The 12,613-nt window shown below is 42.2% G+C and overlaps 1 protein-coding gene and 1 pseudogene across 3 annotated transcripts in view; one reads left to right on the top strand and one right to left on the bottom strand.

Annotated features, from left to right (window-relative positions):
- The window catches only part of BBS4 (Bardet-Biedl syndrome 4), a 59,042-nt gene that overhangs the window by 28,478 nt on the left and 17,951 nt on the right, over positions 1-12,613 (bottom strand). For all 3 annotated transcript variants that reach the window (XM_073012290.1, XM_008015989.3, XM_008015985.3), the window contains exons 3-4: positions 6,656-6,735; positions 1,408-1,471 (exon numbers count right to left, since the gene is read on the bottom strand). In XM_073012290.1, coding sequence (XP_072868391.1) covers positions 1,408-1,471; positions 6,656-6,735 — 144 coding nt within the window. The remainder of the gene's footprint in view (positions 1-1,407; positions 1,472-6,655; positions 6,736-12,613) is intronic.
- Positions 1,847-3,228, top strand: LOC103245366 (histone-binding protein RBBP4 pseudogene; annotated as a pseudogene).

Here is a 12,613-nt window from a genome sequence, read left to right as displayed (position 1 = left end):
CTCAGGAGGCTGAGGCAGGAGAATGGCGTGAACCCGGGAGGCGGAGCTTGCAGTGAGCTGAGATCGCACCACTGCACTCCAGCCTGGGCGACAGAGCGAGACGCCGTCTCAAAAAAAGATAATAAATGACTACATTACTGGTTTATGTATTTACTATGCCATACATTTTAATCTTTATATTAGAGTGTACTCCTTCCACTTACTAAAAAAAAAGTATAACTGCCTCAGGCAGGTCCTTCAGGAGGTATTCCAGAAGGTATTCCTATTGCTAAAGGAGATGATAGCTCCATGCATGTTACTGCCACTGAAGACCTTCCATAAGGAGATGGAAGACAGTGATGTTTATAATCTTGACTCTGTGTAGGCCTAGATCAGCGTGTGCGCGCACTGGCACGCGTGTGTGGGTGTGTCACAAAGACCTTAGATGTGTCACAAAGCACTGAATGCCAAAAAAGACAACAAGGATACATTCTGCATGTTAGTACTACCATTATAGTAGTGTGTGTGTCTTAGTTTTTAACAAAAAAGTTTAAAAGTAAAAAAAAATAAAAATACAAAGTTTTAAGAATAGCATAAAGAGCCGGGTGTCGTGGCTCATGCCTACAATCCCAGCACTTTGAGAGGCTTAGGCAGGAGGACTGCTTGAGCCCAAGAGTTCAAGACCAGCTTGGGCAACATAGTGAGACTCTGTCTCTACCAAAAAAAAAAAAAAAAAAGAAAAAAGAAAAATTAAAAACCTTATAGAATAAGGACATAAAGAAACTATTTTTGTACAGATCTACAATGTTGTTGTGTGTTTTAAGTATCACCCCAAAAGAGCCAAAAAGTTTTAAAGTTTATAAAGTAAAAAGTTACAGCAAGTGAGTTTATCATTGTAGAAAAAATATTTTTAAATAAATTTAGTGTAAGCTAAGTGTACAGTGTTTATGAAGTCTATAGTAGTATACAATAATGTCCTAGGCATTCACATTCACTCACCACTAACTCACCCAGAGCAACTTCCAGTCCATCCACAGTAAGTACTCTATACAGGTGTACTAGCACTATTTTTTATCTTTTATACCGTATTTTTACAGTACCTTTTCTATGTTTAGATATACTTACTACTGTTTTACAACTGCCTACAGTATTCAGTACACCTGCTCATACAGGTTTGTAGCCTGGGAGCAACCGACTACATCATATAGCCTATGTGTGTAGTACACTATATCATCCATCTATGTTTGTGTAAGTACACTCTATGTAATGGTCACACAATGACAAAACTGCCTAACAACACATTTCTTAGAACATATCTCCATTGTTAAGCGGTGCATGACTGTACTTGAACTTGTTTCTTAAACTGCCTGCTCTTTTTCAAGAACCTAGGAAAAGTGTATTTCTCTAGCAAGAAGACAAGTGTCTTACCTTGGACATAGATAGCATATTCACACAATCCCTGAGTCTCCTGAAGCTGTTCTTTGATAATAGCCTGAAAGAGAAAGAAAAATGCTTCTGAGCAGTGGTTAAGTTTCTTCAGGTGTCTTTAAGAAAAAGACATGGACAGGCCAGGTGCAGTGGCTCATGCCTGCAATCCCAGAACTTTGGGAGACCAAGGAGGGCAGATTACAAGGTCAGGAGTTCAAGATCAGCCTAACCAATATGGTGAAACCCCGTCTCTACTAAAAATACAAAAGGTCAGGCACAGTGGCTCACGCCTGTAATCCCAGCACTTTGGGAGGCCGAGATGGGCGGATCATGAGGTCAGGAGATCGAGACCATCCTGGCTAACACGGTGAAACCCCGTCTCTACTAAAAATACAAAAATTGCTCCCGCAACGCTTGACCCCAGGATTCCCCTGGCTCGTCTGCCCACCATGGCTGACAAGGAAGCAGCGTTCGACGACGCAGTAGAAGAACGAGTGATCGACGAGGAATACAAAATATGGAAAAAGAACACCCGTTTTCTTTATGATTTGGTGATGACCCATGCTCTGGAGTGGCCCAGCCTAACTGCCCAGTGGCTTCCAGATGTAACCAGACCAGAAGGGAAAGATTTCAGCATTCATCGATTTGTCCTGGGGATACACACATCGGATGAACAAAACCATCTTGTTATAGCCAGTGTGCAACTCCCTAATGATGATGCTCAGTTTGATGCGTCACACGACGACAGTGAGAAAGGAGAATGTGGAGGTTTTGGTTCAGTTAGTGGAAAAATTGAAATAGAAATCAAGATCAACCACGAAGGAGAAGTAAACAGGGCCCGTTATATGCCCCAGAACCCTTGTATCATCACAACAAAGACTCCTTCCAGTGATGTTCCTGTCTTCGACTATACAAAACATCCTTCTAAACCAGATCCTTCTGGAGAGTGCAACCCAGACTTGCATCTCCGTGGACATCAAAAGGAGGCTATGGACTTTCTTGGAACCCAAATCTCAGTGGGCACTTACTTAGTGCTTCAGATGACCACATCATCTGCCTGTGGGACATCAGTGCCGTTCCAAAGGAGGGAAAAGTGGTGGATGCGAAGACCGTCTTTACAGGGCATACCGCAGTAGTAGATGTTTCCTGGCATCTGCTCCATGAGTCTCTGTTTGAGTCAGTTGCTGATGATCAGAAACTTATGATTTGGGATACTCATTCAAACAATACTTCCAAACCAAGCCACTCAGTTGACGCTCACACTGCTGAAGTGAACTGCCTTTCTTTCAATCCTTACAGTGAGTTCATTCTTGCCACAGGATCAGCTGACAAGACTGTTACCTTGTGGGATCTGAGAAATCTGAAACTTAAGTTGCATTCCTTTGAGTCACATAAGGATGAAATATTCCAGGTTCAGTGGTCACCTCACAATGAGACTATTTTGGCTTCCAGTGGTACTGATCGCAGACTGAATGTCTGGGATTTAAGTAAAATTGGAGAGGAACAATCCCCAGAAGATGCAGAAGATGGGCCACCAGAGTTGCTGTTTATTCATGGTGGTCACACTGCCAAGATATCTGATTTCTCCTGGAATCCCAATGAACCTTGGGTGATTTGTTCTGTATCAGAAGACAATATCATCCAAGTGTGGCAAATGGCAGAGAACATTTATAATGATGAAGACCCTGAAGGAAGCGTGGATCCAGAAGGACAAGGGTCCTAGATATGTCTTTACTTCTTGTGATTTTAGACTCCTCTTTTTTCTTCTCAACCCTGAGTGTGATTTAACACTGGTTTTGAGACAGACTTTGTTCAGCTATCCCTCTATATAATAGGTACCACCAATAATGCTATTAGCCCAAACAGTGGGTGTTTCCTAAATATTAATAGGGGGGCTTGATTCAGCAAAGCCACAGACTTACGTTGAAATTTCTTCAGGAATTTTCTAGTAACCCAGGTCTAAAGTAGCTACAGAAGGGGGAATATTATGTGTGATTATTTTTCTTCTTATGCTATATATCCCCAAGTTTTTCAGACTCATTTAAGTAAAGGCTAGAGTGAGTAAGGAAGAGAGCCAAATGAGGTAGGTGTCTGAGCCATGAAGTATAAATACTAAAAGATGTCACTTTTATTCAGGAAATAGGGGAGATTCAAATCATATAGATTCCTACTCCAAAATCTTGACACCTGACTTTCCAGGATGCACATTTTCATATGCAGACCAGTTTCCTCTTAGTTTCCTCAGTTAAGTCAAAAGTACATGTTCCTGTTTCCCCATATATTCATATATTTTTGCTCGTTAAGTGTATTTCTTGAGCTGTTTTCATGTTGTTTCCTTCCTGTCTGTGAAATAGTGTGTTTTTTGTTGTTGTTGTTGTTTTTAACTTGGGACCACCAAGTTGTAAAGATGTATGTTTTTACCTGACAGTTACATCACAGGCAGACTGTCAAGTTGAGAAGAGTGAATCAATAACTTGTATTTGTTTTAAAAATTAAATTTAAATTTTTAATCCTTGATAAGAGTTGCTTTTTTTTTTTTTAGGAGTTAGTCCTTGACCACTAGTTTGATGCCATCTCCATTTTGGGTGACCTGTTTCACCAGCAGGCCTGTTACTCTCCATGACTAACTGTGTAAGAGCTTAAAATGGAATAAATTGCTTTTCTACATTAAAAAAAAAAAAAGATACAAAAATTAGCCAGGTGCGGTGGCGGGCACCTGTAGTCCCAGCTACATGGGAGACTGAGGCAGGAGAATGGCGTGAACCTGGGAGGCGGAGCTTGCAGTGAGTGGAGATCGCACCACTGCGCTCCAGCCTGGGCAACAGAGCAAGACTCCGTCTCAAAAAAATAAAAAATTAGCAGAGCAGTAGTGGTGCATGCCTGTAATCCTAGCTACTCAGGAGGCTGAGGCAGGAGAATCACTTGAACCCAGGAGGCTTCAATAAGTATGATTACCTATTCTAGAACAGGGGTTTGCAAACTATGGGGCTTACAGGCCCTGTATATTTTTGTACAGCTCTCAAGCTAAGAGTGGTTTTTATATATCTAAAGGGTTATTAAAAATAAGATAACAAACATGATGTAGAGACTGTATGTGACCTACAAACCCTAAAATATTGTTGGCCCATTACAGAAAGTTTACCAACCCCTGCCTAAAATCTAACTAGGCAAGCTAAGAAAAGTATGAAAAAATTTCCAAGTATTATCACAGATGAAAAAGAAAGAGAACATTTCAAGATTCATACTGGTGGCCAGGTGCAGTGTCTCACGCATGTAATCCCAGCACTTTGGGTGGCCAAGGCGGGCAGATCACCTGAGGTCGGGAGTTCAAGACCAGCCTGACCAACATGGAAAAACCCCATCTCTACTAAAAACACAAAAAATTAGCCAGGTGTGGTGGCACATGCCTGTAATCCCAGCTACTCAGGAGGCTGAGGCAGGAGAATCGCTTGAACCCGGGAGGCGGAGGTTGTGGTGAGCCGAGGTCACGGCATTGCACTCTAGCCTGGGTGACAAGAGCAAAACTTCGCCTCAAAAAAAAAAAAAAAGATTCATACTGGTATCTGCCTTCGGGTCAGTGGTGTCAAAAAATACTGGTATGGGCCAGGTGTGGTGGCTCACACCTGTAATCCCAGCACTTTGGGAGGCCAAGGCGGGTGGATCATGAGGTCAGCAGTTCCAGACCAGCCTGACCAATATGGTGAAACCCCATCTCTACTGAAAATACAGAAAAAAAATTAGCTGGGCGTGGTGGTGGGCGCCTGTCATCCCAGCGACTTGAGAGGCTGAGGCAGGAGAATTGCTTGAAACCAGAAGGCAGAAGTTGCAGTGAGCCAAGATTGCACCACTGCGCTCTAGCCTGGGCAATAAGAGCACAACTCCATCTTAAAAAAAAAAAAAACTAAAAAAACTGGTGTGAATCTTTGTCATACCAGTATGATTTAGTTCTGTGCATTGCCATAGGTATAAACGCCATAGGTATAAACTGAAAACCTTAGATGGATTACAAACCTCTGGATGCCAAAAAAGATGACACCAAGGATGCACTCTGCATGTCAGTACTGCCACTGTCTGCCTGTAAGTTTGTAACACATATGGTATGTCACCAAAGATATAGAGAAAGAGAAATACAAATGGTTTTTAAATATACACATGCCGGGCGCGGTGGCTCAAGCCTGTAATCCCAGCACTTTGGGAGGCCGAGACGGGCGGATCACGAGGTCAGGAGATCGAGACCATCCTGGCTAACACGGTGAAACCCCGTCTCTACTAAAAACAATACAAAAAACTAGCCAGGCGAGGTGGCGGGCGCCTGTAGCCCCAGCTACTCGGGAGGCTGAGGCAGGAGAATGGCATAAACCCAGGAGGCGGAGCTTGCAGTGAGCAGAGATCCGGCCACCGCACTCCAGCCTGGGTGACAGAGCGAGACTCCGTCTCAAAAAAAAAAAATAAAATAAATAAATAAATAAATAAATATACACATGATGATCAACCTTGCAATAAGAGGAAAATTAAAAAATAAAACTCAGGGCCGGATGCGGTGGCTCACGCCTGTAATCCCAGCACTGCGGGAGGCCAAGGCGGGCAGATCACGAGGTCAAGAGTTCAAGTCCAGTCTGGCAATATGGTGAAACCCCATCTCTACTAAAAATACAAAAAATTAGTCAGGCGTGGTGACGCTCATCTGTAGTCCCACCTACTCGGGAGGCTGAGGCAGAAGAATCGCTTGAACCTGGGAGGCAGAGGCTGCAATGAGCCAAGATCATGCCACTGCACTCCAGCCTAGGTGACAGAGTGAGACTCCACCTCAAAAAAAAAAAAAAAAAGAACTCGACAAAATACCATTTTTCATCTATCCAAAGATTAAAAAGTTAATATGTTGAGTTGAACACCTGCCTCCACCAGAAGACCAACATGTCCCCAGAGACTTGCTCTTGACATGAGAAGACACATGGAACACACCTGAACCTGACCCACAGCCTGCAGTCAAACCCAGCCACCCATAGCTGATCTGAAAGCCCATGAGCACTTAATAAATATCTGTTTGTTGGGGGCCACTGAAATTTTGAGGTTGTATGTTAAACATCACTATCATAGCAAAAGATAACCAGTGTATGAAGTGTGGGGAAAAAGGAATTCGTATTTTATCACTGAGATATAAACTGCCACACTTTGTTCAGTAAGCACTGTTAGTTGCCTACCCAACATCCCCCTGCCTCTCATTTTTATTATCATGGCAATCTCTTACCTTGCAGGCTTCATAATCTTTCCGGATATAATGAAGATGAATCAACCAGTTCTGCTTCTCCAAAATAGGAAACTCTGGAGCTAGGTAGCATATTTTGACAAAACAAACAACACAGTCATTAGATTTTCTCCTTTATCACTGTACTCATGTCTAACCATAAACGTACTGCAATAACTAATTAAAATTTTCATGCTACTGTCTACAAGAATATATTATAATGCATCAAAAATGTATAGACTATTAAACTGAGAGATACTTGTCCTATTACTATATGTTGAATACATATCTTGAGTTTTTGAAGCTTGTATATCAGTTTCTCATCAAATAATGACTTAGACTGAAAAACATAAAATCATCCTTTGTCTCTTCTCCTCAATCTCTCCTTCCCTGGTTATAGAAAGTGAATAGAAAGACTTTCTAAAGGAGATTGCAGGAATATCACTAAGGAAATATATCAGGGGAACTCACCCCCAATATTTCAACATAGGTTCTATTTTCCATAAGTGTCAGCCGGTTGAGAAATAAAGAGAGAGTACAAAGAGAGGAATTTTACAGCTGGGCCTCCGGGGGTGACATCACATATCGGTAGGACTGTGATGCCCACCTGAGCTGCAAAACCAGCAAGTTTGTATTAAGTATTTCAAAAGGGGAGGGGGTGTAAGAACAGGGAGTAGGTCATAAAGATCACATGCTTCAAAGGGCAAAAAGGAGAACAAAGATCACATGCTTCTGAGGAAAGAGGACAAGGGCAGAAAGAGGACAAAATCAGAACTTTTGATAAGGGTCCAACAAAGATCACAAGGCAAAGGGCAAAAACAAAATTACTGATAAGGGTCTATGTTCAGTGGTGCAGGTACTGTCTTGATAAACATCTTAAACAACAGAAAACAGGGTTCGAGAGCAGAGAACTGGTCTGACCTCAAATGTATCAGGGTGGGGTTTTTTCCCCACCCAAATAAGCCTGAGGGTACAGCACGAGACCAGGGCATATTTCAGTCCTTATCTCAGCCGCCTAAGACAGACACTCCAAGAGCAGCCGTTTATAGACCTCCCTCCAGGAATGCATTCCTGCCCCAGGGTATTAATTATTAATATTCCTTGCTAGGAAAAGAATTTAGCAATATCTTCCCTACTTGCACATCTGTTTATAGGCTCTCTGCAAGAGAAAAATATGGCTCTATTTTGCCTGACCCCACAGGCAGTCAGACCTTATGGCTGTCTTCCCTTGCTCCCTAAAATCGCTGTTACTCTGTTCTTTTTCAAGGTGCACTGATTTCATATTGTTCAAACACACATGTTTTACAATCAATTTGTACAGTTAACACAATTATCATAGTGGCCTTGAGATGATGTACATCCTCAGCTTACAAAGATAACCAGATTAAGAGATTAATGTAAGAGAAGCGTAAGAAATTATAAGAGTATTATTTGGGAACTGATAAATGTCCAAGAAAGCTTCACAATTTATGTTCCTCTGCCGCGGCTCCAGCCATCCCTCTGTTTAGGGTCCCTGACTTCCTGCAACAGAAATATATATATAAGATACTGAATATCATATCTGGCCAGGTACAGTGGTTCACACCTGTAATCCCAGCACTTTGGGAGGCCAAGGTGGGTGGATCACAAAGTCAGGAGATAGAGACCATCCTGGCTAACATGGTGAAACCCCGTCTCTACTAAAAATACAAAAAATTAGCTGGGCATGGTGGCACGCATCTGTAGTCCCAGCTACTCAGGTGGCTGAGGCAGGAGAATTGATTGAAACTGGGAGAAGGAGGTTACAGTGAGCCGAGGTCATACTGCACTCCAGCCTGGCGACAGAGCGAGACTCCATTTCAAACAAAAAAAAAAATCACATCTGATGATGAGACTACCAAAAATATTTTAAATAGTTAAACACAATCTTCAGAAATGGCTCAAATGAGAACATTATGCTGTTGCCCAGAAATGAGGAGTCAACAATGAAAACAATCTAGTTGAGTCATTGAAAATGGCTCACGATACAGAAACTATAAAATGAGTTACCTGCCCACTGAAATCAGAAGTTTAAAATATGGTCAAATTCATTAAGAAATTACTCTTCTGTGGTAACAAGGAGTAGAAAGATCCAAATTAACCTCAGAATAGTGAAGATCTCAAGGAAGGAAGAGGGAAGAACAGAATTATGAAAAGATAGAAAGGAGACTTCAATCTTTAATGCTTATTTCTCAAAAAAAAAAAAAAAGCTTTAAAGTAAACATGACTAAATGTTTTTTATTAAGTCTAGCCAGTGAGTACATGTGTGTTTATATTATTTTTTGTTAACTTTAATATGTTGGAGACAGTCCTTGATTTTTAAAAATGGAAAAGAGGCCTGACATGGTGGCTCATGCCTATAATCCCAGCACTTTGGGAGACCGATGAGGGGTAGATCATTTGAGTCCAGGAGTTTGAGGTCAGCCTGGGCAACATGGTAAAATCCCATCTCTACAAAAAAAATACAAAAATTATCAGGGTGTGGTGGCGCATGCCTGTCATCCCAGCTACTAGGGAGGCTGAGGCACCAGAGTCACGTGAACCTGGGGGGTGGAGGTTGCAGTGAGCTGAGATCATGACACTGTACTCCAGCCTGGGCCACGGAGCAACGTTCTGTCTCCAAAAAAAAAAAAAAGAAAGAAAAGAAAAGGCCAGGCGCGGTGGCTCACGCCTGTAATCCCAGCACTTTAGGAGGCCGAGACGGGCGGATCACGAGGTCAGGAGATCCAGACCATCCTGGCTAACACGGTGAAACCCCGTCTCTACTAAAAATACGAAAATTAACTGGGCGCGGTGGCGGGTGCCTGTAGTCCCAGCTACATGGGAGGCTGAGGCAGGAGAATGGCGTGAACCCGGGAGGCGGAGCTTGCAGTGAGTGGAGATCGCGCCACTGCACTCCAGCCTGGGCGACAGAGAGAGACTCCGTCTAAAAAAAAAAAAAAAAAGGAGGCTGAGGCGGGTGGATCACGAGGTCAGGAGATCGAGACCATACTGGCTAACATGGTGAAACCCCGTCTCTACTAAAAATACAAAAAAAATTAGCCGGGCGTGGTGGCAGGCGCCTGTAGTCCCAGCTACTCGGGAGGCTGAGGCAGGAGAATGGTGTGAACCCGGGAGGGGGAGCTTGCAGTGAGCTGAGATGCGCCACTGCACTCCAGTCTGGGCAACAGAGTGAGACTCTGTCTCAAAATAAATAAATAAATAAAATAAAATAAAGGAAAAGAAAGGGAAGAGCATGGAGAAGAGAGGAAAATGACTGTAACCCATTTCTTGATGTTCTGGAACCTAAGGAGAAACAACCTAAAGAAAATCAAAAAACTTCTACGTCCATAATATGACAGGCAGGGAAAAAAATCTTACTGTGACTCAGAGTTAATGTTGACTGAACACAAAAATTAAAAGGTATAACTAGGCACGTTGGCTCACAACTGTAATCCCAGCACTTTGGGAGGCTGAGGCAGGAGGATCCGTTGAGCCCAGAAATTTGATACCAGCCTGGGCTATATAATATAGCAGGACCCCCATTTCAATAAAAAATTTAAATTTTTTAAAAAAATAAAAAAGAAGTAATGCTGCTCATTGCTATCCAAGAATAGGGATTATCAATGGAATTTGTAAGAAGAAATTATAACACAAAGTATGGATATGACCTTACATGCCAGGAACAAGAAAAAAAGTAAAATTTTAAGCAACTGACTCTTCACTTTCTGACTACACACATTCTCTTAGTAGAACCGTCCTTGTAGTCATCAGGGCCTATTTGAAATTCTGAGACTTTTGTTTCCTTTCTTCTCTTCCCCTAGGCCTCACCAATAACCAGACCTCGGCCATTCACATTCTACTTAACCACTTCCAGAATCAAATTTACTTTGAAAAAGCCACACGAGTCACCAAGCTTAAAGACGTGTGAGTGTGTTAAGTGCATAAAGTGTACTGTCATAAACAGTTCTAGGGTCCAGGCGCAGTGACTCACGCCTGTAATCCTAGCGTTTTGGGAGGTCCAGGAAGGTGGATCATGAGGTCAGGAAATCGAGACCATCCTGGCTAACACAATGAAACCAAGTCTCTACTAAAAATACAAAAAATTAGCCAGGCGTGGTGGCATGCACCTATAATCCCAGTTACTCGACAGGCTAAGGCAGGAGAATCGCTTGAACCCAGGAGGCGGGGGTTGCAGTGAGCCGAGATCATGCCACTGCACTCCAACCTGGGCGACAGAGCAAGACTCCTTCTCAAAAATAAGTAAATAAATAAATATTCTGGGACAAGTGGCTTACTGAGTAATCTTGGACCAAGTCGCAACTGCATGACCTAGTCCTCTGTCACCTACCTACTAAAGGGAAAGAGTAAAAGAGAATGAGGCACTGAACCCTTCTGAGTTTATACTAAGTATTGCAAACCTTAGATACTTAGTATAATATCACTTAGTAGTCTAAAAGAAAATTTATAAAATGTTAATTTTCAAGTCTTAGCTGTTATTAAAATTTCACAATAAAAGACAAGTCAGGGCTAGCCACAGTGGCTCATGCCTGTAACTCCAGCACTTTGGGAGGCCCGGGTAGACGGATCACTTCAGTCCAGGAGTTCGAGGCCAGCCTGGACAAACCCCATTTCTACAAAAAATACAAAAAAATTAGCCAGGAGTAGTGGCACAACCTTGTATTCCCAGCTACTCGGGAGGCTGAGTTGGGAGGATTGCTTGAGCCTAGAAGGCAGAGGTTGCAATGAACCATGATTGTGCACTTGCACTCCAACCTGGGTGACAGAGTGAGACCCAGTCTCAAAAAAACAAACAAACAAAAAGGACAAGCTACATTTTGTGTTTCCTGAGTGAAAGCTGGAGAAAAAAGTGTTCAATTTGGAAGGCAGCTCAAGAGCCCAAAGGCTCATTAAATGGAACTCTAGGGATTAGAAAAAGGAAAATCCACCAAATCCAGTGCTGAAGGTCATTTCACGCTCCTGGAGATGTAGCTGCCCAAAAGCTAAAATAATTTTAGTTCCGTCAAAGATTTTAGAGAACATTTCAGTGTACATAACTGTCCTATTACCAAATGTATGACCTGGGAAATTTATAGTTTCCTCATCTGTAAAACCAAGACGCATTCATTCAACCAATATTCACTAGGCACCTACCACATTCCAGGCACTGTTCTAGGCACTGGGAATACAGTAGTGAACAAAACTGACTCCCTGATTTCATGGAGCTTATAATTGAGAGAAGGGGCTGCTACCACACAGGATAGATAATAAAGTATGTTATACTTATGAGTGATATTTTTCTATAAAGAAAAATAAAGCAGGAAAGAGAAACAGTGCCAGGTGGGGGCGTTTTACTTTTAAATAGAAGGGTCAGGAAATAAAATACTGATCTTACAGAGTTGTGAGGATCAAATTATCTAATATATAAAGAAGTTCAAATACTGCCTGGTACATAGTAAGCCTTAAAGAAATGTTACCTATTATTGTTGCTGGGTTTTTTGCGTGTTTTTCTGTTTTGTGTGTGTGTGTGTTTTTTAGATGGAGTTCTGTCATAAAGGTCTGAGTGCAGGGGCGCGATCTTAGCTCACTGCAATCCCCACCTCCCAGATTCAAATGATTCTTATGATTCAGCCTACTGAGTAGCTGGGATTACAGGCACACGCCACAGTACTCAGCTAATTTTTGTATTTTTTATAGAAATGGGGTTTTCCCATGTTGGCCAGCCTGGTCTTGAACTCCTGACCTCAAGTGATCCACCTGCCTCAGTCTCCCAAAGTGCTGGGATTACAGGTGTGGGCCACTGTGCTGGGCCTGTTGCTGTTATTTTTATTACCATTATTATCTACTTATTGTCAAAGATGAAGGAATTCTGGATACCTCAGAAATTCCTAGAGTCTATGAATCCTGAATTTACAATTAGAATTTTACCTGCAAATGTATAAGTTGAATTTCTGGTATTCCAAA

The sequence above is a fragment of the Chlorocebus sabaeus genome, chromosome 26, assembly GCF_047675955.1.
Source record: "Chlorocebus sabaeus isolate Y175 chromosome 26, mChlSab1.0.hap1, whole genome shotgun sequence".
Lineage (NCBI taxonomy): Eukaryota > Metazoa > Chordata > Mammalia > Primates > Cercopithecidae > Chlorocebus > Chlorocebus sabaeus.
This window is presented reverse-complemented; position numbering and strand designations above follow the sequence as displayed.